Here is a 27,833-nt window from a genome sequence, read left to right on the forward strand (position 1 = left end):
AATAATTGAAGATATTAATAATCAAAGTTGTGTTTTGACACGTGTGAAAGTGGTTGACCGTGACATATGATCATTCTATAAGGAGAATGCTTAAGGTAGCGAAACGGTTTTCACGAACTTTTCACGAAGGACACAACACTGACTTGTATAACTTAATTCATTTAGTTTGTCTCTTCAAAGGATGAGTTTGGTCTCTCTAATATTATTTCTTGCCTTCTACTACCACAAGATCACGGCCACTACAACTCACCGAGTCACTGTTGATGGTTTCATGGAAGCTCACATGGCCTGCAAAACATGCTTGTTTTCTAACTAGGTCAAACCGAACTGCTATCAATGTTTATGAAGCTGAATCTTACTAGGTCAATCTAATGATATAGCATCACATTCTTGCAAGGGATTGAGCTATGTGTGTGGTTCATAAGGTGCTTGGTTTTAGCAACATGACGGTGGTGGTGGGTTTTGTTTTTGAGGACACACGTGATCCCTTGTTTTCTTTTTCTATTTAATGATTTAATAATGGTAGTACAGCAAACAAAAACCTCTTAAAAAAATATAGCAAACAAATAAATTTATGAGAAAAAGCTGGAGTCGTGAAATTCGCGAGCCTGATCCGTCGCGAAAAATAGCATCGCTCATTCTATAAACACTAAGTTATTAATCAAAACTTGTATAAAATTCAAGTTTAACCCTAAACCAAAACTTTATTGTTTTCATCAAACTATAAAGCAAATGTTACACATCCCTGGCACGAGACAGGGATTACTGACAGGAAAGCATAAAAATCTGAAATTATAATTTCTAATAAGTTGCGATCTTGAAATGAAAGCTGGTTGTACTTACCATGAGGGAAATAGATTAGATAAAAACAACCACGTTCATTAGTCTAATATACTCTAGCAATTTAATGTAATGAAACCAGAAGCTAGCCATCCAAGATACTACTATTAATTGAAGGTGTAAATTGTAACATTCCTCATTTATAATGCAAATCATATGCCAAACATGAAATTGAAAACTTATTAAAGAATCATTATTCTGAAATATATACTACACAGCAATAGTAATCTAGTAATCAACTGTCCCAGAACGTTGTTAGTAGCACACCTAACCTAACAATGGTTGTACTTTCTATTTAACAAAATAAATGGTTTGAAAGTAATATCCAACAGAGAGGAGTCTCTTTGCAAGTCATCATGGAGATTAATGGTCCTTGCAAAATTCGGTAAAAACTGGTAGTCTTTTTTTAGTGGTCGGCTTATTAAGAATGCCGAAAATGTATGCATCAACTTCCTCCCTAGAGGGAACTCTGTCTGAACCATTTGGGAGGACAACCTCAATGCCATCATCCAGAGGTGACCAGTCGTTGATGGAGTTGGGATTCACAGTGGTACGATGAGGTTCAGGCGAAGTTGGTTGGGATCTTGCAAGTCTTGTGATTACAGCTTGAGCGGATTCAGGAAAATAGCAGCCATCTGAGCCACACATGCACAGTTCTGGTCTCAAAGATAATTTGTCCATCTGTGCCTACACAATCAAGTAAAAATACTATTACTCAAAAAAAAAAAATCAAGTAGAAATACTTAACAGCTGATTAGGGGTTTATATGCTAAAAGATAAGGTTATGTGTATATAATTTGATTGGCAAACTGCAAAAGGATGATAATGTCAACCAAGCATTCAAATAGCAAAGACAGACGGTTCAAATCCTATTGACATTGAATTAGAAAGCATGCTACTTGCTTGTTTCTTTTAATACATATACAATAATAATTAATAGGCCCTATCTTTCTATATGTCCACTTTTTATTTCAATTTTTTCATGCCAGACTCTAGCATCCAAATATACAGATTCCTCATTCAGAAATCAATAAGCAGTATCCAGCAATTCAATGTTTAGGTCCTATTTCGCCAAACGGTTTAATTAAACCCTTAATGGTATAAGTGCTTATGTATAAACTATTTTTATAGCAAAAGATAAAATTAAGTCAAACAATTTTCATGAGCTGTAAAACTGTTTTTATAAACTACCATCAAGGGCTTATGGAAATAAGTTGAAAACTGTGTATATTTACTTATTGGTGGCAAGTTCTTTTAGGTCCAAGTTTCTTAATGATAATTATTCTAATATAGATAAACTTAAATAACTCAATCCAAACAAACTCTAAATATACAATTCTACAAAGAGAGAGTCATTGGCAGTGGAACGACAGAACATCGCAGGAGTGAAAGATTTTAGTCTAATAGTTCCAAAGATTCTTAATCAAACTATCTGGCCGCACTTTCAATCACTAGTATCACAGTTTGGTTAACCAATACGTGTCCAGCAATGACAAAAAAAGACTCGGACACTCTTTAGTGACTGATTCTGCAACAGGGATTGCAGAATTTAAAACAACATTCTTTATGCACTAAAAGGAACCAAAAAAACTGAAAGAAACCAACAGGGATTGCAGAATTTAAAAACCATACTACATAAATAGAATTATAGATGTTAAGGTAAAGAAAATAAAGAAGTAAAGGTACCTTTTTCTGCATAGAACCAGACCTCGTATGAAAATTGTCTCCTTGAATCGGTGGAAGGAAACCTAGAAGGATGCTTGCTTGCTAAGCCAAAATACAATCTATTTTCGTTTTTGTTTGTCTATTTATATTAGGATTAGCTAGGTTATAAAAAATAATAATATCTTTCAATTATTTAGATTTGTTTTATATTTGTTACAAATTAATATAACTGATTTGAAATTAGAATTATCTTATTAAATTTGATTAGGATTTACATCAAAATTTGTTACAATTGTATATATTTGATTCTTCTTCAAATAAATATATATTTGATTGGAATTTTAGGTCTTTTGTGTCCATGGGCTAAGATCCCACGTATTAATATCTTTTTTTTTTTTAATCTTGTAAATAAAATTGGAGAGAAGATTTTCTTTGTTTCTTTAAGAGTATCGATTTGTTTGCAATGCTCAAGGTTATAGCTCCACGAAAATAACTGGTTGAGATCGTTCATAAAATTCATCCTAGGATTCAACAACCTTGATTTATAATTCCTTCAACAAAAAACAAAAAAAACAAAAACAAAAAAAAAAAAAAAAAAAAACAACCTTGATTTATAATGAAACAGCACCTTTGTTGTAAAATTCAAGTTTGACCCTAAATTCAATTTTTATTTATTGAGAACGTTACCAACGGTCAATGATTATTTATTGAAAAATAAATGGCATGAAGAATACGAAATTCTAACCAATGGAAGTGTTTTGGAGTTTCTTCCATTTTCACTATGAATATTTGAATTGAATGGTTAGAAATTCCTTCAGCCCAATGATTCTATAACCATGTAAATCAATGCCTTCAATTTCTAACACATCCAAGAAACCTAGATATTGGAAATCCCTTCAAAATAAGATCTTTGATCTTCCCCTTGATTTGATCAACGCCAACTTGAAGCTTCACCACTTGAATCTTCAATTCCTAATTGAGTTAGCACCTTCACAACATGAGTTGATCACTATCTAAAACCTATAAATTCTGATTATATATAGGTGAAAATAATATTCTGTTCCAAAACCCAAAAGTATGATTGAAAAATCTTCAATGTACACTCATGAACACTAACTAAAAAAAAAAAAACTTGTCTAAGTCTATCTCACTGTGAATCCCTCAATGAAATTGAGTGAGAGAGAGTTTTCAATTTTGCCTTTCTAATGAATGAGAATATGAGATGATGAATGTGTAAAATGAATCGGTGTGGCACATAAAAGAGACGCCGTGAGCAGTTAAAAACTGAAAATTTGTAAACATGATTCGAATCACACATAATTCGAATCAACATTATAAGCAAGTTAATTTGAATTTACCCTTCAGCATGATACACAAAAAGGAGTAAATTCAAAGTTCCATTTTATCTTGCACCCTTATCTTGATTCGAATCATCACAGAGATTAGTACTCCATTCAAGATAAGGGAGTCCATTGTGCGCGTGATTTGAATAATGCATCTGTAAGAAACTTTAAATTCCACTGAATGCAAGCATCACTCGAATCATGATATATGATTTTTTTTTTTATCCAAAATGACTTAGAAACTTATTTTAATGCATTTTCATCAGTGCTTCTTAAAAATAAATGCATTTTGATCATTTATAAACATGACTCTATTATGTAACAAAAATTATTCATGTTTCGAAAATGATTTTCTCTGATCCAAAAGACATCGAAGATTATTGAAAGAAGACTAATTACATTATCTAAACTAAACTTAGTTTTTACATACACCAAACACACTAATTATCTTTTATTAAGAGAGACATATAATCACACTTTACCATCAAAACATACATTGTGGTGTAATTGTGTTGAGACTACCACAATTTAACATCCTTCTTGTCACAAGTAACTCATGCCAGTAATTTTTTTCGCCAGACCCAAGTCCTTCCTTGCAAAGGACATACTTAAATCATTCTTTAGGGATTGATATCTTTTATATTCTATTAGATTAGAAGACCTTGGAAGATAAAGCTATTCCACATCTACAGAGAAGCAAATACAGTGAATTAATAAACACTAAAGTATGATATTATAGAAGTTTTTCTCCCCCCCCCCCCCCCCCCCCCACCTTGTTTTGATATCACTTGTTACGAAGTTTGAGAGACGTCGAAAGCAACATCTCCATCAAAAATCTTAAAATTTTAGATATATGGTTCACATCTCTTATATATCTAACATCAAATTATTCATAATCAATGTAGGATTAATCATTCACATTTAAACCCAACAGGTAGCTGTCATATGTCCTCGGTATACCTTTTTAAGCTAGCAAATAGACGTCTTTTTCTTTTTAAGCAACCTTGTTACTTGATCTTTCTCGTTTAATTCTATGCAACACTGGACAAGAGTAACTTAGTATGTAGAGGTCAAGATATTGAAAATTGAAATATTTAAAATAAGTGAAATAAAATAAAACAATTTAAATAACCCTTTTTGACGAATTTTAAATAACGTTAAGTCTAGCACAAACTTGAAATAATTGTCTCTTTATCAATGTTAAACTTCGTGTCTCATTGATATAACAAAGGGTCGACACAAAACTATCAATTTCGTCAATAAAATATGATTTATTGAATAGTTATAGGTGGGGAAAAGTTTATGAATCCATCGTTCAACTTGGTTCAAATAAACAAACCAAAATATATAGGTATGGCCAAAAGAACATTGGTATTTGATGGTGCTGCTTCTTGTAAATTCTCCATGTTACTCCATTAGTCAAGTGTGTTAGAATAGAACATTTGCACTTGACAAAAATATAATTAATTTTATTTTAGTTATTTATAGTGAAATATGGTTAATTTGTTCAATGTTGAAGCCATAGAGAGTGTGAAGCCTGTTGTGTTGATGATAGTGGTCCAGTCAATATATGCAGTGGTGAATATCATGTTAAAAATGGTAACAAATGATGGATTGAGCTTAAGTGTTCTTATTGCTTACCGATTTGTTTTTTCTACTGCTTTCACTGTTCCATTTGCTCTCTTCTTTGAAAGGTATGATTCTTTTATATAAAAATAAATAAAAGATTTTTGAGGGAAAAAATAAATAAAATATTGTCAAGTATGATTTGGTCTCTATAAGTGAACTAGTTTTTGAGTAAAACAAAATAGTTTTAATTTTGATTCCCTCAATTGTTGTTATTTATAGTTTTTATTCATTTAAAATTTGAAAGTATTATATTTGATCCCTGCCATTATGTGATATTTGGTATTAAAAAAATTGAGGGGGTGGGATATTTGGTTATTGTTCATGTGTATAAAAAAAAAATATTAGTAGGATCCTTCGAGGTGGTTGCAAATTTCTTATTTTTTTTATTTTAAAAGGTAAATTTAAACACGAAACATGGCTGATTAAAATTTGATTGAATTGTTTTTTGTTTAATTTAAAAATATTTTTCACTTGAACACAAAAATAAGTTTTTTAACTCTTGTTTTTGTTTTAACAAATGTCGCCACTTGTGATCGTTGGACACCACTCAGCCCACCATTGACACCAATTTGATCACCTCTAACCACAACTCGATCCACCATATGCCACTCTTGATCAACACTTCAACTATCATCGACCACCAAACTAACCGCCTCTGGTCACATAACCTTTAACCTTCGACCACCATTATCACAACCTCCAACCACCATTCGACTATTGCTGGCCATCTTCGATCACCAACGACCACCACAACCTATCACACCGACCCCACTACGACCACCATCAATTATAGTGAGATTAGCTCAAGAGCATGATTTAACTTAAAAAGAAAAATTGAAATTCAACTCATATTTGAAATTCTGAAAACTCAAAATTGAAACTATATTTTATTTTTAACAATTTTAAAATAGAAAAACAAAAATTACTCAAACTTAACACCTAATAATGTATGTGATGTCATTCTCATGTGCGATTATCGGAAAAAATATTTTTGACTCCTAAAGAAAAACGAAAGTCAAGATCTAAAATACAATAATTTCAAGTTTTAGAGGGATGAAAACCAAAAATAAATTAAATTAAATATCTTAAATCAAAACTCTTACATTTTATGGTGTAAATAAATTCTTTCGAATTTCAGAAGTAATTAATCGAAATGAACTATTGAGATATCGGAAAAAATATTAAAATTACTCAAACTTAACACCTAATAATGTATGTGATGTCATTCTCATGTGCGATTATCGGAAAAAATATTTTTGACTCCTAAAGAAAAATGAAAGTCAAGATCTAAAATACAATAATTTCAAGTTTTAGAGGGATGAAAACCAAAAATAAATTAAATTAAATATCTTAAATCAAAACTCTTACATTTTATGGTGTAAATAAATTCTTTCGAATTTCAGAAGTAATTAATCGAAATGAACTATTTAGATATCGGAAAAAAATATTTTTGACTCCTAAATAAAAATGAAAGTCAGGATCTAAAATACAATAATTTCAAGTTTTAGAGGGATGAAAACAAAAAAAAAAATTAATTAAATATCTTAAATAAAAAAAATCTTACATTTTATGGTGTAAATAAATTCTTTCGAATTTCATAAGTAATTAATCGAAGTGAACTTTTTTAGAAAGACTAAAACGATTTTTTTCCCATTTTCGGAAGCTTAAAACAAATTAAATTCTAATATAAATAACTAAATACCTAATTCTTTCATGAACTGGTCTAAATCAGCTTATATATTTAAAGAGCTTTTTTTCCATTTAGAAAAAAAAAGGGCTTATATTTAAGTAAGGGTTGGTAAATCTTCCCATTAGCGGGTCGGGAATAGTTTCCTTTCATACAAAATGTCGTCACATTGAACTAGAAAAAAATTAATTTATTTTACTATTTTCGTACAATTGTGAAAAAATATGTATATATCTGCAATTTTTATCGTCATGTTTCACCAGAAAAAGTGTGCGAAACCTGACTGGAACGGTGCTATTCCAAGCTTTTCTTTGTGGATTATTTGGGTAAAATTTCTATTGCCCTAAGTATAGCTGATTACAGTAATTTAAGCAAAGATTAAGTGTGATTAGGTGACCAAATTTTCAGGGGATCCTTGCAACAAATCCTCTATGTTAAATCTTTGGCTTTGGTTTCAGCAACATATACTATAACCATGTTAAATCTCATCCCAGCCATTACCTATCTCTTGGTTGTTTCTCTTAGGTAAGTAAGACCCTTAACGTTGTACTTCATCCAAAATGAAATATAAGCAAAAATATAAATACACATACATTTTTGCTTATATTTTTAATTCTAAGTATCTTACCGCTATTGATATTGAATAACATTTAATTAAACGGTTAAACAAAAAATGTGTTTTGAAGAATGGAGAAGCCAAACCTTGGAACACTGGCAGGGAAAGCCAAGTTGATGGGAACTTTATCTGGAATATGTGGTGCCATGATCCTCACTTTATACAAAGGCAAAAAGTTATTTAATTTTTCAGTGCACATCGACTTATTGGAAAAATATGTGACATCAACACCACATCATTCCCATGCTGGTTCTCATGTTTGTGGTCTCATGCTAGCTTTGGGCACTGCTTTCAGTTTCTCATTATGGTATATAACTCAGGTATAGTACAATTGCTTCAGCAACTTGTTAAATTTTAGTACAAAAAAATGTGTTCCCATTTCATTTTAAAATTTTACAATTTAAAATGTACTATAAAAAATGAAGCACATATATAATAGAAAATCAAATGAGAAAAAATAAATGCACACTATTTTTTATGTACATTTGATGGATACTATGTTCCAAGTTTACAATTGTCAATTGTTTGTTACTACATTACAATATTATGATATCATGGCTATGCAACTTGAATGCATTGTATTTCAAGCCTAAACTTACTTTCTGAAATATTGTTTATGGTTCATAACAATGATGAATATGGATAAGCACAGTCAAAGATGAGTGAAAATTTTCCATGGCACTATTCAATTGCGGCATTAACCTCTATAATGGGTGCAATCCAATCTTTTATATTTGCTCTTTGCACGGAGAGAGATCGGAGCCAATGGAAGGTTGAATGGAACTTGAGGCTTTTAACTGCAGCATCTGCGGTACATTCTTGATTTTGGTGCTTTTATTTGATAAGTTTAAATTTAATTTTTGTTTCAACGAGCCTAACAGCGAAACTCACACACGCTAACCGCAGAAAAAAGGGATATTGGCAGGTTTGAAACACTAACCAAGTAATGAGGTATTCAATTGATTTTGGTCTCTAATTTTCTTTCATAGGGTATATTGGCTTCTGGGCTTTGCTTTGTCCTGTTAGCTTGGTGTGTGGGCATGAAGGGACCCTTGTATGTGTCTGCTTTTAATCCTCTATTGCTTGTGCTTGTGGCTTTCATTTCATCACTCCTATTGAATGAGTACATTACAGTTGGAAGGTAAACTAAGCAACTAGATTTCAGAAACAGATTTGTTGCGTAAATGTGTGACACGGTTACTGATCTTGACCGTCCAATCTAAATCAATGGTCATGATCGTATAAAATTGATTTTGTTAATATCTAATATGAGCTGCCTCCTCTCAAAATCAATGATCAAGATTGGTTACTGGATCCCTAGATATCCTTTGCAATTATGTAATTTCAAGTTCTATATATATAGTCTTATATATTATGGTTTGTGTATTCATATTGTGCAGCCTAACAGGAGCCACATTGATTGTGTGTGGGTTGTACATGTTATTGTGGGGTAAAAGCAAAGAAGCAAGAGAGGTGGATAATATGAATGAAACTATAGTGTCTGCAAAAGACTCTATTCAATGTGATTCAATTCCCATTGTCAACTCATCTTTGACTTGCATCCAAAAGGAACATGACAAGAAGATATCAATTGTTGCTTCTGGTGTATCATTAAATGGCAACAATAGTTTAGGCAAAATTCAACAATTAAACATTTGAGGGAACTGTTTCATATGATTAAAATTACTTTTTTACTACTAAATTTGTAATCTGTCATATTTCTTAACGCAAGTTACCAAGAAATTGATAATAAACAGAATTATTTAAATTTAGGACCAATATATACACATTTAATTTCTATGTGTAACACCTTCATCTATAATGGTCCTTGTTTTCGCTACCTCCAGGTCGGGCCAAAGGGCCAAGCTGTCTAAACTAGGACTTCAGGAGAATTGCTCTTTGGGTCTTTTGAATTTTTTATAGGATTGTTTCTTTTCACATCCTATGAGTTTTTCACGCGCCCTATGTAGTTCAAATTTTAGAATCCGAAATGCATAAAAACCCCCATAAAACCACCAAAAACACATTGAAATATTTCGGATTTTAGAATCCGAATAGGGCGCGCGAGAACCTAGGATGGGAAAAGTAATGGCCTTTTCATAGGCCTCTCAAAATGCCCAAAATGCCCTAGTTTTACATCATCAATATTTGCGAACTGGTCCAATTAGGCCTAGAAAGGCTTTGACAGAAATGAACATGACAGAATTGGCAGAACATGCTTTATGTTCAATTGGCCTGACGGTTTCGTCTTAGACATATACTTTGTTCAAAATGCTCCATAACAAAACAATCCGTTAAAATATCAAATTAAAATCATTAATGTAAACCAACAATTTACGTTCATAAGAAAACATGAAATCATTCCGATAAATAACGAAACTGATATACAACGTCACATGAAAACATCAAAACATAAAAATAAAATCTTAACTACTGAGTCTATCGCTCTAAAACTCCTTTGTAACTCCTTGGTCTAAGCATAAATTAGTATTCGGTGACAGTCGATGTTTTTGTGACAATCTCGTGGACTAGCATACAAAGGATGCTAATATGCTATGCATATTTCACAACATTATTCACTGCATTCAAAGTTATGTTTCTAACCCTCCTACATGTTGCAAAGCATCCAGTGTGTCATTTGTTTTGTATTATCCTGCTCTATCAGAATCTCTCGAATACCATACTTAAAGCAATTTGAACAAATTAAACTTACTATGTTTTCAAAGTCAATAACTTACCCAGCAGAGCTTTTGAAGCTTACAAACGAGCAACCTCGTTACTTTGACTTTCCTTTTATATGATGCAATTGGCGGATAACCTTTTAGGTAGGTTAAAAAAAGGGATGATAAAATTGGACAAATAAACTAAGGAAAACGGCATAAAAAAGGTTAACTATAACACAAACTTGAAGCTAATTTGTCAACCTAGCAATGCTAAACTTCATTGTCTCTTGAAATAACAAATGGTCAAAACAAAATTATCCCCTTAGTCAACAAATGTTTGCAATATTTTTGGGGTTTTGATAGATCAAATAACTGAAATTGAAATAATAAAATAAAATATAAATGAATGCATAAAAATAATATAAAACTGTTAATTTGTCCGAGGTGAGAATAGTCCGGCATTTGCATAAATAGGTCGGGTTTTGTTTAAAAAATTAAAGTTTGAGTTTAACCTAATATCTGTTAAAACTTTATTTTACGTCTGATCTAGTCTTTTTTAAAGCCTGACTCGGCCTAATCGTTTGTTTGAAAGTTTGTTTTATGTTAAAGATTTTAAAAAGAATATTTGGCTTGCTTCTAAAACGGCCAATATAAATAGTCTAAATTGTGTTAATGCTTTATTTTGTTTATTTTTGTGAAAGTATTTATATAAATGGACTTTTTAAAAAGAATGAGTCTAGCCTTTTTACTAAACGAGTCAGGTTGGGTCAATCTTTAAATAGGCTAGGTCATAGACCCTTATCGGTCGTTCCGATCTATTTTCACCCTTAATTGGTCCTCTCATCAAAGTTAAACTTCTTGTTAAGATTGCTTCATATGTTTCAAAGAGCCAAATCTAAATAAACTATATCCCTTTAGTCAACAATATTTTCTTAATTTTGTTATAAGCTCGTTGTCTTTAAATTTGCCATGTGTATAGGTGACACAAAAATTGTTCATGAATTCGGTACCCATTTTCATTCCAATAACACAAGTCTAAGTATAGTAAATTAGCAGTTAATTTTTTGTTCATCCTGCTGGATCCAGTCTCTTAAACACTTGTAGTCAGAAAAGCTAGCATTTGGTTGTAGGGACTCATCCAATATGATCAATTTATTCAATGTTGAAACCATAGAGAGGGCAAAGCCTATTCTGCTAATGATAGTGGTACAATCTATATATGCATTGGTGAATATTATGTTTTAAGATAGTAATAAATGATGGAACAAGCTTAAGTATTCTTATTGCCTACCGCTTCATATTTTCTACTGCCTTCATTGTTCCCTTTGCTATCCTCTTTGAAAGGTGTATCTCTTTCCTATGTACATAACATAATTTTCTGTAGTAAAACTAAAGTACACATTACTCATTAAAATAATGTCACTTTGATAGAGAAATTTTGACTGTATTTTTACCCTTTACATTCAGTTATAGGAACTAATTATATATGCAATTTTTTGTTGCCATGCTACAACAGGAAAAGTGTGCACAGCCTTACTGGCAAGGTTATATTCCAAGCTTTTCTTTGTGGGTTATTTGGGTAAATTTCTAATATACTCACTGAATTTAAGACATAAGTTTAAGCAAGAACTAAGTGTGAAATGATTAATATTTCATACTTTTCAGGGGATCCTTACAACAAAACCTATATGTTAAGTCTTTGGCCCTGGTATCTACCACATATACTGTAGCCATGTTAAACCTCATCCCTGCCATTACCTACATCATGGTTGTTTCTCTTAGGTTTGCTCCATAACATAACAATGACCATGTATACCATTGTTATTGAATTTCATTTGATTTGATCCAACGGTTGGGATATGGTTCCCTTCCCTTCTTGCAGGATGGAGAAGCCGAATCTTGGAACTTCAGCTGGGAATGCCAAGTTACTGGGAACTTTAGTTGGAATTGGTGGTGCCATGATCCTCACATTATACAAAGGCAGGAGGTTATTCAACTGGTCAGTGCACAGTGACTTATTGCAACATGTGTCATCATCACCACCACAGGGTGCTTCTGCTAAATCTCACATGTGGGGCATCATGCTAGCTCTGGCCACTTCTTTCAATTTCTCATTGTGGTTTATCATCCAGGTACCATAGTTGATAAAAGTCGATAAAAAGTGTCATTGGACCTATCCGAGATCCTTTTGGCTACCCACTATCGGCCAACTCGGGTCACGTTCCATATGTCCGATCATGGGTATGAATTGAGGAGTGTTAAGAGTCCCGCATTTGATGATATATGGCTTGAAAATATGTTTATAAATGGTTGATGGTCCTCACTTTAGAAGCAGTGTTGTAAAGATTGAGTTAGGTCAACCCAAATTCTAAAAATAGTCTTCAATAATTTCTGTGACTTTTTACGTGAAAAAGAAAAGGTGTTACTGTCCCATGGTCATAGTCATTGTACAACTACTGCAGCCAGTTTAAAAATTAAAAAGCACAAACTCAAGGTTTTGTGCACTAATTTCTATGAATGTTTGAATGAATCTATTGCACATTAAATGTTTAAAATCCACAATTTTATCACAACTGTTCAATTTAAATACATTGCAATTCAAACCTAAACTCACTCTAATACAATATCTTTTGTTTCATTATGAATTCGAATAAGCACAGTCAAAGATGACTCAGAATTTTCCGTGGCACTATTCAATTGCGGCTTTAACTTCTATAATGAGCGCAATCCAATCGATTGTATACGCTCTTTGTACAGAGAGAGATCGGAGCCAGTGGAAACTTGACTGGAACTTGAGGCTTTTAACAGTAGCTTCAGCGGTAAATGCTTGATTTTGGTGCTTCTATTAACAACTTCATAGCAATGCATGCCATGCTCAATTGAAGTTATAACATATGACTGAAGTCTCTAGTTTCTTTTTACAGGGTATATTGGCCTCTGGTACATGCTTTGCCCTGTTAGCATGGTGCGTGCGCTTGAAGGGGCCTCTATTTGTGTCAGCTTTCAATCCTCTAACGCTTTTGATCGTGGCCTTAGCCGGATCAGTCTTACTAAATGAATACATCACCATAGGAAGGTGAATTGATCTCTAAATCAGATTTCCAATGCCTTAAAGTTCTATATATGGGTCAATGCCTTGTATATTACGGCTTGTGATTGTGTATTATTGTGCAGTCTAATAGGAGCTGTGTTGATTGTGTGCGGATTGTACTTGCTATTATGGGGGAAAAGCAAAGAAACAAGGAAAGTGGAGAGTGAGATTGTGTCTGCAAAAGGCCCTGTCAAATGTGATTCAATACATATTTCAAATGAGAAGAAGGCAACAAGTGTAGCTCCTGTTACATCAACAACCCCCAACAATACTTCAGGCGAAGTTTAACAATTGAACATTTGAGGATCACTATTTATATGATCAGCTTATATTCAATAAATTAACTTACTGTAGAACTAAATCAACTTATATTTCAACAACCTTTAACATTGTTCACTAAAAAAAGACCATTAACATTGCTGCTGTTATTTCTTTGTTCCCTTGATGGATATTAGAGAAGTTGGCAGAGTTACACCGTCCCCAATAGAAAGGATTGTGGATTCTACGCGAGCATCATTTGTTGTATAGTTGTTAAATTAGATTGCAATATTTCTTTTCCCCTTAAAATGTTTTCCATTTCATCATCCTCGGACATGGCCACACGGAACCAGACCATAATGTGTTGTTGTATGCAATTATCCCACCCAGCTTCTTCACCAATGTCAATAACAGCTCCTGATATTTTGAGAAGTTTTCCTTGTCAGTATGTCCACAAATTCGTAATAAAATGATTCTTCATGTTTACCATACAATTTATGGATTTTTTTTTATTTGGTTTGGGACAATATGGAAACTATCAACAAACTCTTTTGGTGTTAACCCTCCAAAAAATAGCCAATATACTTTTAAAAACAAGGGTCAATTATTTATAACAATTTTTATTTTCATATTCTTGATTTTTCAACCTCTAGTCCTTAGGACTAATATGTCAACTTCTGCTCTAAATCTAATAATAAGACATCAAAATTTGTTATTAGGTGTTTGATATAATTTGGGATTACAAACTACATTAGAGAACAAAACCTTATTAGAGTCCAGTGAAATTAGAGAACAAAACCTTATTTTTCCTTCAATATGCATAAACTCATCAAATTAATTTACCATATAAAACCATTTCAACCAGTGACAAAAACATAGTGAATCACACAATCAAAACTGTCAATATTTGCAATAAGCATATTCCAAACAGTTAACCAATAAACATTTCATGAAATATTGAATCAGCTCATGTGGCATACTATCTCATGTTATAAATGTAGTCAAACACATATTACCCTACAAATCCAGACACCCAACAGTTCATAATACAATATAATTGAAAATATCAAGAAAATGGTGAAGGAGAATATTTTGAAACCTCATTCTTCTTGATTGTATCATCTTCTTAAACTTGCTCTCTATCAACAGGGAGTGAAAGCAGAGACTCTGTATACACGATCGCTTGGGACCTAAGTGGATAGTTACGGTAGGCGCAATACTCTAAGAGTTGTCCTTTATCATTATACTTCACCAATCCAAGACCACCGTCTGATCCAATAATATCACCACTTTTTGTAGAACATAGAGGGGAAAATATGCGAATGGCATCATCAATACGAACAACAAGAGTCTTAGTCCAAGATGGATGCAGTTTACAGTCATTCATCACCCATATTTTAAGTGTACGGCTATAATGATCCATAGCCCATAGACTGAAAAATTCTCCAAATACCCACGAACCAAGATATGCAGGACCATCGTGATAATCATCTGGAACAGGTATCTCTAACAGTTTCCTTTCCATTAAATTAAAGGCAACAACAATAAGACGCAGCGATAAAAAACAACGAAAAGTGAGCCAATAAATAGCCCCATTAAAGAGTGACCCTGCTTTGGCTACTTTGGAATTCCTATATGCATGCAGGGTGAGTACCCTCAATTTCTTTCCATGTATTATCTTTCAATGAGAAAAACTCCAAATGTGATGAGCTTGTTTGACCACAAGATATTGAAACGATCAAGTAATCATCTCTAGACTCGTCATAACCAAAACCATATAGAAGACCGAAATGATATTCTTCTAAATTGGAATTGGAGTTAAAAGGACGGTGGATGGATTCCATATGTAATCGGATAACCATGCAAAAATACAAACCCTCTACATGAACCTCCAAGATAAGATTTGTGACGCATAAAACTAAGGTTGAGTGAATCAGAGTCATTTTTAAGCGATGATTCAAAATCTCTAGATCGAATTGGAATTGGTGGGAAATTGAAAATGTGAATTTGCAAAGTCTGGATTAGATATAAGAGTTGACCATAACTTACAAACGCATTTAAAACGTATAAGAGACTTCACTGACAACCTCAGGAAGATTTCAATGATCAACTCGAGAGGTAGATACAGTGTTCGATTCTCCATGCGCCTTTGTTCCTCTTAGTTTGACTCTGCTTCCGTGTGCTTTGAGTAAACCCTACTCCTTCAAATCAAAGGGTTTAGAATCTATAAAAGAAAAGGTATATAAATAAATTTTAATTAAATAAAAAAAAATCAAAAACAAAAAGGGCCAGAGCCAGAGTTGAAAATTACCCGTGAGACTTGCTCTTTTCACATCAATTGTGTTATTAGAAACATGTGGAAATGACAAAAAAAAAGAAAAAAAACAGCGGTAGTAACTACCGTCGATTTTCTAGTTATAAGTCAGCGGTATTTAACTACTGTTAAAGTGTTTTTAGTCATTTTCATATGTGTTTCTAGGAAACAATGGGTGTCAGAAAAGCAATTCTCGTCAAACGTTACACCAGACTTTCTTGAAAGAAAACCTTACAACAGGTTTTTTATTTTTATTTTTTTATAGTAGGTTAGGTTTTTTATTTTATATAGGGTTTTTCATTAGAATAGACTAGACCATCGACCCATGCTAACGCACGGGTCATATATAGTTTAGTATATTACTTGCAATGCATTATAATATTAGATGCGAAATATTAGAAACAGTGTCAAAGAATTCATGAGTAGGTTTCTATCTTAATGTGTTTTTTTAAATAAGTTTTTCCTTGTCCGTAATTTATTTTTTAAATAAGCTTTTTCCCAGATCGTCGACCCATGTTGTCGAACAGGTGAAATATTTGTTAGATTTATTATTTTTCAGTCAACTTGATAGTTCCTCTGAATCAATTGGTGCACCAAAAATAAACCAACTAACGAAGAAGTTAAGTGTGAAGAAGTTTGATCTTTTAAGATCTCCGGATGATATGTCTTTTATTGATTCACTCCCAATGCTAATTCTAGCGCCCAACCACAAAACTCTTTTTTATGAAAAAATCACTGGCTAAAGAGCAATCATGTTGGCTTCAGCTGCACCATGTTGGCTATAGATTACACGACTATAAATTCCAAAAATATTGAAAATATAATCCAAATATTATCTATAATATTTCCATTGCCTTTCGAAACACCAACATTAATATCATGTTACAAAGGTTAGATGACGATAGGAAGCAAGTTGTCTTTAAAAAACCACAGCAATTATAATATTATGATTATGATATGATTTTAGGTATTTTAATGTCACTTGATATCAAATTTACAAATCTTATAAAGTTATACTTTTTAAACAGTGAGAATAAAATTACTTATTGAAAGGGACTGTCTTATTTTGCCATTAACTCTAAGTCTCTAACAACAGTAGATTACTTTCTAAGGACTATCTCAGAGGTGTTCTCAAATGTAACTGGAAATGTTTAGAATGATCGGTCTCAAAGCTGTCGAATTCCAATACAACTACATGCTACATGTGCTCTTAATGAAATATCAGAATAAAAACCAACATAGTATGAGCACACAGTACAAAATGCATAAAGTAATTTTAGTATACTATGCATAGTATGTTATATATCCCTCCTCTGCCAGTTTCTTTTCCTCTGTTGTTGCTAGCAATGGAGCAAAAGAAGAATAAACTGGAACACAAATTTCAGCCGCAAAAGAAGAATATCATATTAACAGTCGGTCTCTCTACGACAGCTTCTGCTGAAAAAATATTAGTCATTGGGTCAATCATACAATCGATATATTACTTCAAAGCCTAATATGTCAAGAAGTATCAGAAAAAAGTAACATGAACAAAAATCCACACAGTTGGTTAGTAATTATGTCAAGTTATCCCAAATAAATCAATAATTCTAAAAACAAATTGAGATTGACTAATAATTGTGTATACGGCAATTACATAGACAATCCAGGTATAGTTGGGTGTGATTGGAGACTTGATGCCAAGAATCCATGTGGGGGTATAGGAAAATGTGCATGTAGAACGATTGAGTTGTTGATGAAAATACTCATCATTAGTACAGAATGATATGTTGGCAAAGTGGAAACAATGTTAGTATATCTTCAGAATAAGTTTAGAGAATAATTAAAAATTAAAAGTAAAATACTTGGTTGATAAAGTCATAATCATAAAGCAACAGATTTTTATTCCCCATTTTCATTACCCTCTTGGTAAACTTCTATCCTTTCAATTAGCCAGTCAGCATAATCAATTCATGGAAAAGTTTATGGCAGGTTGGACCTAATAGGGTTGACAAATTGCCTAACTACTGCTCAAATTATCATGTCTAGAAAGTAACATGCATATCTACTTATAAGTCAGCCCTTGTGATGATCCAAATGAGTTTCAACAAAGAAACCATTTACAAACAGAACAGAAATTCTAATCCTACTACAACCCAATATTAGCTAATGTGTCTAATGTATCTAATGTGCATATGAATATTAGCTTTTAGTTATTTACTTATCATGGCCTTAAAGCTAATGTGTCTTATACTACACTAATACGTATAGGAAGAAGTTTCTTTGATATATCAAATCAGATAGAAAATATAAGAATAACCAAAGAAAAAAATAGTGTGGCAATGCAGAGTAAATAGTTACATGAAAAAAAAAACATTTAAAAATAAAAACAAACAAATTGCTTGTGAAAAACAGGGTGTGTGTGTGTGTGTGTGTGTGTGTGTGTGTGTGTGTATATAAACTTATCACATGAGATTAAAAAGCATACAATGAGGGAGTTCCGATCTAAGGAGAAGAAAATGGGAAAGTAAAGTAACTTCAACAAAAAGGATGAAAATCAAGATATCTTCTCTCCCATTCATCTATTTTTGTCAAACAAAACAAATATTTGAATAAAAAACTTCAGTATAAGTAAAAAAATAAATTTTCAAACACCAAGTGTAAATCAATTGCACCGATATTAGTGAAGCATTTGTTATAGTATTTGCTGCCAAAACCATTCTTGCAAACTCAACTTAACTTTGAAGAATTCCATCAGCACCTTTCTATTTTGATGAGCTAAAAAAAAAAAAGCCTAATGTAAGAATAGTCTAGATATAAATTACCATATTGTTCTCAAAAAGTAAATCACTCCAACAGAGAATACTTCGCAGCAATCCATATGTGACAACAAAGATATTAAAAAAGCACATCATTCCAATAACAGAATGCTTAGTTGCAACCAATATGCCGCAACTAAAAGAAAAAAATAATCTAAACTATGACATAAAGAAAATAAAGATAGTATTCCAAATTATGACATTACCAAACATACTTCCCACAACATGTAACCAAAGTTGGAGCACATACTGAAGTAGATCCTCTGCTGGCCGAAGCTCTAAGTGCAAGATGTTGCCTCCAAAATGCTGTGAATCTTAACCTGCAGCCACTGTGATAATTTCATTTCATGCATCCACTGTTGTTAAATGTTTGTCATGTTAGGAGACATCTTAATGTTGCAGCTCAAAACCAAGTAACGAACGTCATCAAAAGAACACACTTCATATATCATCATAAGTCGATCAACAACATGCTTAATTTAAAATGTCTTTTTTTTTAGTCTAGATATTTTTTTAACAGCAAATGTAACTCAGTTACATATTGGATAGCAAGGAGAGAAGGTACTTACTATGTGAAAGTCAAAATATTATCTCAAAATCCACAACAAAATAAAACAAATGGTCCCTGTTCATAGATGAGAAGTCCTAAAGAAGAGGCTGATGGACTCATGAATGAAAGGCAGACCTGAAAGCATGAAAAATATTGAATGAACAAAGTCTCACACAAAATGGCTAAAAAGAAACAACAAAAGGCAGACCCAAAATTAAAGTAGCAGCGCAGGAAAAAAATTACAAAAACAAAACACCTAGTGCAGAAGAACACACACCGACCGACAACAGCCACGATACAAAAGTCCGTCACAAACAATTCAAGATCTTACAAATCCCATCCGAAATTGAATGTTTGTAAACTTCCAATGCACTGAAACGATTGAAGATAGAGCACATAAAAGTGAGATCAATAACTCAAATAACACATACAAAGTAAAAAAAAAAGGGAAAACCAGGATATGATTTTGAAAAATCAACTCAAAGCATCAAAAAAAATGAGCAAGAAACCAAAGGCACAAAGCAAAAAAAAAACAAAAGGAAGTTAGGAATCTGTCACCATTGTTAGTTTGAATTGTTAGTGTGAGAAGGACAAAGTTAATATCAAATATAGTTAGGAATCGAAAAATGCTACTGTGAACACAATTACGATACGAAAGCTAATATCATGGTAAAGATAAGACGATAATCAACCAACCTTTTAAGTTTTAACCCAAGTAAAGCAGATGCAACCTTTCAATTTTTTCTTGCCATGATGACATTCTGCAGGTGCAATGTTTCAAACCTTGCAGATTGCTATTTATTAGACTATTGTGTTACAGAGGTTGAGAGTGATGAGACTCAAAATTCAACTCAATTCATAGAAAGGATGTCAAAGATGTCATCGTCATCGCTAAAACCTCGCATTCTTTTGCTTTAATGACTCTAAAATCTTAAACATATAAGAACTTTTTAAGCATAAATGGTTGGTAAATTAACAACACATGAAATATTGTTGGAGCCTTATACATGAAAAAAATTACCAAAGCAGCAGTACGAAAATATGAACAACAACGTAAATAACTAAAGAAATATGGATAGAGGTACAATAAATCAGCGATTATGAAGATTCGGCTTAAAATTATCAAAAGTTGGAGAGCATAAGATATCAAATAACAACATATTATCAGACTTTGATGCAAGAACCTTACTGACACCGGTGAGCAGCATGAGGAATAACCTCCAATCAAAGCTGCAAACAAACAACCAATATGAAGTAGGAAAATTACATTTCTCAAGAAAAATGAAACAAAACAACAATTAGAATTCCAATCACATTTTCATAATATATGATATGTCAATCAAATTCAGCTGATTTTTTAAAATAACCAACATCAAATTCCAGCAACCTTTGAAAACTAATTGTTATATTTAAATTCTAAACAATCAAATTATCATGTTAATGTTATATTGATTTTTTCAAAAACTCAAGAGCCATATATAATAAAAAGAAATTTGATTTGGGGATATAATATTCTATTTGTAAAATGACTTCTATTTGCAAAATCCCAGTACAGAATTCTTAAATTGACAAATAAACCAAACCCCAGCAAATTTTTATACAACAATTACCTTTATTTGTGAGAGAAAATCCCATCGACAACTGTAGACTATAGCCATCGCATAAACCGCAATAAAAATTAGGGCTACCATCTTCATTGCATTATTATCTTGCTCCAAGCCATTGAACATTAGCCGAAACTATTCACCTTAATATTGTGCTTCATTACTCCGAATCACACCTACATTGATAAGGAATAAAACCAATTGGAAATTTTGAATCAAACATGAAGCATAACTTAATTGTTAAACCAATGTAAACCTTTTGCGCTACAAAAATGTACACAAAAAAGAATAGAAAACAATTGGATTACATGACTAAATTTCAATTTATAGTTTTCTTCGTGAAAAACAACATCCACAATAGATTTTTATCAATTGGATTTACCAATTTTAACTCATTACCATTTAACCAGACTTCTTTCACTCAACTGCAAATTTTGTTCTTCTCTAATTTGAGCATAGTCATTTGCAATAAAGAATTGGAATACCAAGCTGATTTTACCTTTAGAACTTCTAATTCAGCATGCAATTACAGAAGAAAAAAAAAATTGTTGCAAATAGTTTGATTGGCATAAAGTTTTACAAAGGAAGAAAATATGAAAAAGGAAAGGATAAAGGAAAACAATATACTTTTGCACTTGTAAATAAAAACAAAGACCTTATGCATATATTTGACTAAAGAAAACTATCCAGCTTCTTTTGAATGTAAAATTACCTTCCAAAGCCATGTTGGCCTTACTCACACAAAATCCATGTCCAAACACTCACGTCCTATGAACTGAAACCAGCAACTACTAAAAAAGAAGAAAACAAAGAGATTATAAAACAAGGAGGGAGGGATAGAAGACAAAGAAAACATAAAGACATGAGACATGATGGCTATAACAGAACGTTGACTGGCTGATAAAGCAATTCTAGAGTTAATGCCATTAAAATCACTCCCTCCTTGTTCTGTTTCCTAACAGAGTTAATGCCATCAAAAATTGAAACCCAAAAATAAAAATCGCCGATGATAGAAAAACAAATAATTTCATTAAATGGCAGACACATACCTTCAATTCGCAGATTCAAAATCGATTAGGTTTTCCAAATCGCAACTTCAAATCGCAGAATTCTGTGTCTTTTCAAATCGCAGAACTCTGTTTTCTAGGTTTTTCGAATCACAACATCAAGCTTGGTGTTCTAGGTTTTCATCTTCGAATCACAGCATCAATCGCGTTTGTGTTCTGTATTTGGATGAAGATAAGCAATAACGGTAACTGATGAACAAAATTGGAAGAAGAAGAAACGCATGAAGTTGTTTTGAGAAATAGGGGAAAAATTGCGGCTTTTTTTGTTGTTATGTTTATCGGTTTTAATTGTTTATCGGTTTAATTGTTATTATGTTTATTGGTTAGGGTAAAACAGGAATTTTATTCATTAGGGCTTAGGTTTAATTAGGGCTAAAATGTTTGCATGGGTTAACTTTTATATATAGATAGATTCAAAATCGATTAGGTTTTCCAAATCGCAACTTCAAATCGCAGAATTCTGTGTCTTTTCAAATCGCAGAACTCTGTTTTCTAGGTTTTTCGAATCACAACATCAAGCTTGGTGTTCTAGGTTTTCATCTTCGAATCACAGCATCAATCGCGTTTGTGTTCTGTATTTGGATGAAGATAAGCAATAACGGTAACTGATGAACAAAATTGGAAGAAGAAGAAACGCATGAAGTTGTTTTGAGAAATAGGGGAAAAATTGCGGCTTTTTTTGTTATTATGTTTATCGGTTTTAATTGTTTATCGGTTTAATTGTTATTATGTTTATTGGTTAGGGTAAAACAGGAATTTTATTCATTAGGGCTTAGGTTTAATTAGGGCTAAAATGTTTGCATGGGTTAACTTTTATATATAGATAGATATTGGTATGTTCTACTATCCCGAATTTCGTCTAGAAGTAAATAAAATTTAGGTAATAATATTTCATCTAAAAATTAAACTCAGGTTTTCTTAAATAATTTTTCCTTTGTTGGAGTTGGAGATCGTTCACCAATTAAGCTCAATCACTGAGATGTATAAGGTTTTTCATTGGAATAAATACTAGGTGTGCTTGTTTTAACGATAACTTGAGAAAAATAGGTTAAAAATATAAATTGGATATGTTTGGTACGAGTTTATAAACATTGTTTCGACTAGGTCGAGACTCACTCTATTAACAAGTTTAATCACTGGGGAATATATTATGGAGTTGCATCGACAATGTACACCAGCAACTTTGATGATCTTAATCGACATCACATGATGGAGATCACACGCAGATCCAAAATTTGTGATCTTAATCGGCACCACATGATGGAGATCACACGCAAATCCAAAATTTGTGTCGAATTGCGCTCCACCAATTCAACGGGTTTTTACCATGTAACTCTAAGATTTGACCTATCTAAGGACATATAACACGAGAAAAGTACATTCACTTTTAACATGATAGGCAGAGCGCTTATGAATACACCACTTCTCAATAGGAGTCAAAGCCACAATCCTCAAGCTATCGATATTTGTTCACTTCAAATCATCTATGTCGTTTGTGGGAATTGTATTCCTACATTCTTCACTTCTTATCTCTTTCAATGTGTAACTCTTAACATGTTACTCCCTCCGTCCCGTAATAGATGACATGTTTGAAAATGTGCAATTTTGACATAACTTACTTTGACCATATTTTTCTACTAATATACAAAGATAAATAATATCATATAAGATGTCGTTAGATTCGTCTCGATGGGTATTTTCAAAATGTCAAATTTTCATAATTTTTCTAATATATTATTTAAGATATTTAATCCCAAAATTATGCATTGGCATGCGTAATAGGGTCAACTATGTCATGTATTATGGGACGGAGGGAGTATTAAGGAGTCATATTGTTTTTGGAAAAAAAAACGATTCTTAAATTTTTCCACTTTGTCATATACTCACTTTAAGTCCGTTTTCTTATTTGACCCACTAAATCATACTTTTGTTGTGGTAAAATTAATGCAAAATGGAGTAACAAAAAATACATACATTCTAACTTGAAAATATATTCATAATAGAAATTAAAATTATATTTTTATTTTTAATTTCAACAATTGTTCATTAAAAAAAACATAACATTGCTGCTATTATTTCTTTGTTCCTTTGATGGCTTAGAGAACTCTGCAGAGAGTTACACCGTCCCCAATAGAAAGGATTGTTGATTCAATGCGAGTATCATTTGCTATAAAGTTGTTGAATTCAATTGCAACTTTTCTTTTTGGCCTTATTGTATCTTCCATTTCCTCATCCGACATGGCTACAGAACCAGACCATAATGTGTTATCATATGCAATTATTCCACCCTTCTTCACCAATTTCAACAACAGCTCGTGATACTTTGTGAAGTTTTCCTTGTCAGCATCCACAAATGCATAATCAAATGATTCTTCATGTTTGCCCTGCAATTCATGGAATTGTTTTTTCCTTTAATTCATTGTCTAAACGAATTAGATGCTCTAGAGGTTAAAGTGAAACCAAATATACTTAAGAAATTGAATTAAACCCATAAGTTTTCTTTTCGAAACAGTAAAATATTATTAATATAGACAGATTCATAATTAAGCACAAGTAGCGCTAACCCGAGCAAGATCTACAAGGTCTCAACGGATACATACAGCCACAGCACAAGATGAGTGTTAAAAAGATTCAGATCAAAGTGACACTTGACAGTCGCATGATAAAGCTAGAGCAAGAGAAATGCTCAAAGGACAACCGACACAAAGACGATATTGCTACCCATACAATAAAGCCACGATGATACAATTTAAAACATCGCGCCACTGCTACATAAAGGATGATACATTCAGTGAGTTCCAAGAGTGAACCAGTACTAGTAACACGTAAAAACACTGCAACAGCCATCCAAACCTGAGAAATAGAAACCGGCACAGAGCCAGAACCAGACCCCAATGCACAATCAGACAGGACTAGACCCTAACAAAGCAGAAAATGAATACAACAGCCGACTCAATCCAAACAACCGATAAAATTGGACAACCAAAAAATATATGATTTTCTATTTCAACTCTGCCACAATCCACCAACACATAGAGAAGAAGAGTTTAGATTCACCCCTCTTTTACTAAGATTTTCCTTAGTAGGAATCCTATTTTGGAAAAGCCTCAAAACTAGTACTGACATTTTTTATGGAATTAACGAATAAATTAACTGGTTATTCACTTTCAGGCCACTCCACCACTTCCGAATCTTCTTTGCCTAACCAATGGTAAGCTGCCTTAACTGAGAAACTCGCCTCTCCCCACTTCCAAACATCTTCCTGTCCTGTCCCTCCCCCCACCTTCTCAACTCCAAGCACCAGACCATCTCCTCCTCCCATTGAAACAACCTTTTTCTCCAACTCGTTCAACAATCATATCTGCTTGGCATTTATCTTTATCAAGTGATATATCATATAAACTCTACTAAAGAGATGACGCAAATCGTCTTCATTGATCCATGGCTCTATCCAAAAATTCGTCTCTTTCCCATCTCCAATCACATTCCTTAAGTTTTCATCAAACCAACTCGCTCCTCCACGCCTATGATACCTCGCTATTGATTTCGATTCCCTCCACCGAAAAGAACTATTATTATAAGATAATCATTCAATTATGACTTAAGTTTTTTTACAATAAGATAATCATTCAATTTGGATTGGGAACAACTATATAAATATATCTTTAATTAATTCACAGATAATTACTCATATTTGTAAAAGCTTCGAACAGATCAAAAATTCAAATCAATGAGAGAAAAAAAAAACACTTACATCAATAAGACGAATGATGCCTGATAATGCATCACTGTGGATAAATTCAATTTTGTGCTCAACTTCTGCCTTCTGAATGAAGGGCAATCCTGTCTCATATGCTTCTTTATCCATATCAATTCCTATTACCTGAAAGTGATGAAATTTATTCGTTACATTTCATTTAAATTATTCATCATCATCAAATGTAAGATTTACACTAAAATGATACCTTGCCATCAGAAGGAAGAGCAAGAGCTGTAGCAAGAAGTGAATAACCAGTGAAGACTCCAATTTCTAATGTTTTTTTCGCATTCATAATTTTAAGAAGCATAGATATGAATTGTGCTTCATCCAAAGGCACATTCATTATACTCCTGCCAGTGCCACACCCAACAAATATTAAAATCAATGTAAGATCAAATTAATTTTATACAGCTAATTATATTTAATCATTATAATTAAAATTATAAATTGCTTTGATTATATCGATCGTTTTGTATTACGTGTGACTTACAATTTCCCATACTTCTGAATTGTTGTTTCTCTAAGCTGTTTCAATTGCTCGTGCTCTTTTGGATAGGAACTTGTTTCAAGAATATACTGGTTAAACAACAAGATGACAAAAATTAATTAATATCTCTAGTAGAAGGTTTAAGAAAACTCAATTAATCTGGTTTCAGTGGAATTAGTTAATCATTACCTGAAGAAGTGCTGGAGTTTTGAGGATGTTCTTGGCCATGGTTCAAGTCCAGAGCAAACAGCAAGTTGATCTGTTGACCAGCAGTTAATGAATTTCTCAACCCCCTGTCTTTACCTATATATAGAATTGGTGACATTGAATATAGTGGTCGATCACAATGTCACAATCTTTGTCCAACATTACCAATTATATGTCATCCAATTGCTACCCATCATTCATCGTTAAAGGTCTCATTTTAATAGTTGTGTGTACGGTTTATAAAGAAATGATTAATTATGTTTTTCAATACTAAAATTATTACTATCATTTATTAAAGGGTTAATTAAGTTTTTGGTCCCTATAAATATCTGCAGTTTTGTTTTTAGTCCATATAAAAACAAATCATACTTTTTAGTCCCTACAAAATTTTCTGTTAATGTTTTTAGTCCCTATTAAATTAAAATTTGTTTAATTATACTTAAACTTTTATATTTTTAAATGATTTTTAACAGACATGTTAAGAACATTATAATAATCTCTTTAATAAAAAATTAGATTTTTTTAACATGTAATGAATTAAATATAATTTATTTAAAACGCCAAAAATTCAAGATAAAACTAACGAAAATTTCGACCTAAAAATAAAATTTTGAGCTAACTTATTGCGGCGGAACATTATATAATGTTTTAAACAAGTATGTAAAAAATCATTAAAAAAATTTAAAATTTTAAGCATAATTAAACAAATTTTAATTTAACAAGGACTAAAAACACTAACGACAAATTTTTTAGGGACTAAAAAGTGTGATTTATTTTTATATGGACTTAAAACAAAACTGCAGATATTTATAGGGACCAAAAACTTAATTAACCCTTTATTAAAAAAAATTAATTGTAGTTAGTGGAGTAGTTAAATTGAATGAAATTAAATAAATATGTGTATAATAGTTGGAAAAAATAATGGTACTTTAAATGACAATTATGCTGAGACGGAAAAAAAAAATGCTAAAGTTCTCTTTGGTAAGACCAAAAAACTAGAGAAAAATGCTAAAGTTTCTCTTTGTTGCTAAAGTTTCATGCTGCAACTCTTCCAAAGGTTCCACATAACCATGGCCATGAGCTCACACTATCCGAAGAAAATTGCTGCAAAAGAGTGAAAATGAGTGCATTTATATTATAATCTTGATGAAACACCCTATTTATTTTGTCCCATAAAATCACATCATGCCACGCTTGAACAGTTTTAGGAAATTCAATGAGGATATGGATATTATCTTCATAATTTCTATTGCA

At 32.3% G+C, this 27,833-nt stretch overlaps 2 protein-coding genes, 3 long non-coding RNA genes and 1 pseudogene across 10 annotated transcripts; 2 read left to right on the forward strand and 4 right to left on the reverse strand.

Annotated features, from left to right (window-relative positions):
* Positions 1-951: 951 nt before the first annotated feature.
* LOC146932736 (uncharacterized) lies at positions 952-2,721 on the reverse strand. The gene is made up of 2 exons (XR_015007236.1): positions 2,527-2,721; positions 952-1,527 (listed from the first exon to the last, which is right to left on the reverse strand). It is a non-coding gene; the product is annotated as an uncharacterized LOC146932736 (long non-coding RNA).
* A 1,423-nt stretch (positions 2,722-4,144) lies between these two features.
* On the reverse strand, positions 4,145-4,923 carry LOC146932737 (uncharacterized). The gene is made up of 2 exons (XR_015007235.1): positions 4,809-4,923; positions 4,145-4,534 (listed from the first exon to the last, which is right to left on the reverse strand). It is a non-coding gene; the product is annotated as an uncharacterized LOC146932737 (long non-coding RNA).
* Positions 4,898-9,580, forward strand: LOC146932738 (WAT1-related protein At1g68170-like). Of its 2 annotated transcripts, XM_085704466.1 has the most exons (7): positions 4,898-5,542; positions 7,428-7,490; positions 7,573-7,689; positions 7,851-8,100; positions 8,433-8,591; positions 8,770-8,921; positions 9,181-9,580. In XM_085704466.1, exons 1-7 carry the CDS (start codon positions 5,343-5,345, stop codon positions 9,437-9,439), a joined length of 1,200 nt encoding a protein of 399 aa, XP_085560592.1. In that variant the 5' UTR covers positions 4,898-5,342; the 3' UTR covers positions 9,440-9,580. The 2 variants fall into 2 exon arrangements, with proteins under 2 accessions (XP_085560592.1, XP_085560593.1); XM_085704467.1 differs by lacking the exon at positions 7,428-7,490 and having other exon boundaries at positions 5,162-5,542.
* A 1,796-nt stretch (positions 9,581-11,376) lies between these two features.
* LOC146932739 (WAT1-related protein At1g68170-like) lies at positions 11,377-14,050 on the forward strand (annotated as a pseudogene). Its single transcript, XR_015007230.1, has 7 exons — positions 11,377-11,787; positions 11,960-12,022; positions 12,109-12,225; positions 12,326-12,575; positions 13,104-13,262; positions 13,368-13,519; positions 13,618-14,050. The product of XR_015007230.1 is annotated as a WAT1-related protein At1g68170-like (transcript).
* A 3,236-nt stretch (positions 14,051-17,286) lies between these two features.
* On the reverse strand, positions 17,287-22,394 carry LOC146932740 (uncharacterized). Of its 4 annotated transcripts, none has more exons than XR_015007233.1 (6): positions 22,108-22,394; positions 21,771-21,849; positions 21,065-21,234; positions 20,151-20,684; positions 19,111-19,826; positions 17,287-17,543 (listed from the first exon to the last, which is right to left on the reverse strand). It is a non-coding gene; the product is annotated as an uncharacterized LOC146932740 (long non-coding RNA). The 4 variants fall into 4 exon arrangements; XR_015007232.1 differs by having other exon boundaries at positions 17,287-17,540; positions 21,771-21,846; positions 22,108-22,393; XR_015007231.1 differs by having other exon boundaries at positions 17,287-17,540; positions 22,108-22,393.
* A 1,724-nt stretch (positions 22,395-24,118) lies between these two features.
* LOC146932741 (flavonoid 3',5'-methyltransferase-like) lies at positions 24,119-26,784 on the reverse strand. Its single transcript, XM_085704471.1, has 5 exons — positions 26,562-26,784; positions 26,376-26,461; positions 26,091-26,235; positions 25,880-26,008; positions 24,119-24,509 (listed from the first exon to the last, which is right to left on the reverse strand). The coding sequence occupies exons 1-5, from the start codon at positions 26,598-26,600 to the stop codon at positions 24,222-24,224; spliced, it is 687 nt and encodes a 228-aa protein (XP_085560597.1). The 5' UTR covers positions 26,601-26,784; the 3' UTR covers positions 24,119-24,221.
* Positions 26,785-27,833: the final 1,049 nt, after the last annotated feature.

The sequence above is a fragment of the Medicago sativa genome, chromosome 4 (assembly GCF_051527215.1).
Source record: "Medicago sativa cultivar Bolivia chromosome 4, Bolivia_mono, whole genome shotgun sequence".
NCBI classification, from domain to species: Eukaryota; Viridiplantae; Streptophyta; class Magnoliopsida; order Fabales; family Fabaceae; genus Medicago; species Medicago sativa.

Excerpts from the sequence above, each read along its gene's own strand:
- LOC146932738 (XM_085704466.1), top strand. The coding sequence starts at position 5,343 with ATGGTTAATTTGTTCAATGTTGAAGCCATAGAGAGTGTGAAGCCTGTT. Across the intron at positions 7,690-7,850 it reads CTCTTGGTTGTTTCTCTTAG|AATGGAGAAGCCAAACCTTG; the intron begins GTAAGTAAGACC and ends TGTGTTTTGAAG. Across the intron at positions 8,101-8,432 it reads CATTATGGTATATAACTCAG|TCAAAGATGAGTGAAAATTT; the intron begins GTATAGTACAAT and ends GGATAAGCACAG.
- LOC146932741 (XM_085704471.1), bottom strand. The coding sequence starts at position 26,600 with ATGGCCAAGAACATCCTCAAAACTCCAGCACTTCTTCAG. Across the intron at positions 26,462-26,561 it reads AAACTCCAGCACTTCTTCAG|TATATTCTTGAAACAAGTTC; the intron begins GTAATGATTAAC and ends TTGTTTAACCAG. Across the intron at positions 24,510-25,879 it reads GCATCATTCGTCTTATTGAT|GGCAAACATGAAGAATCATT; the intron begins GTAAGTGTTTTT and ends CATGAATTGCAG.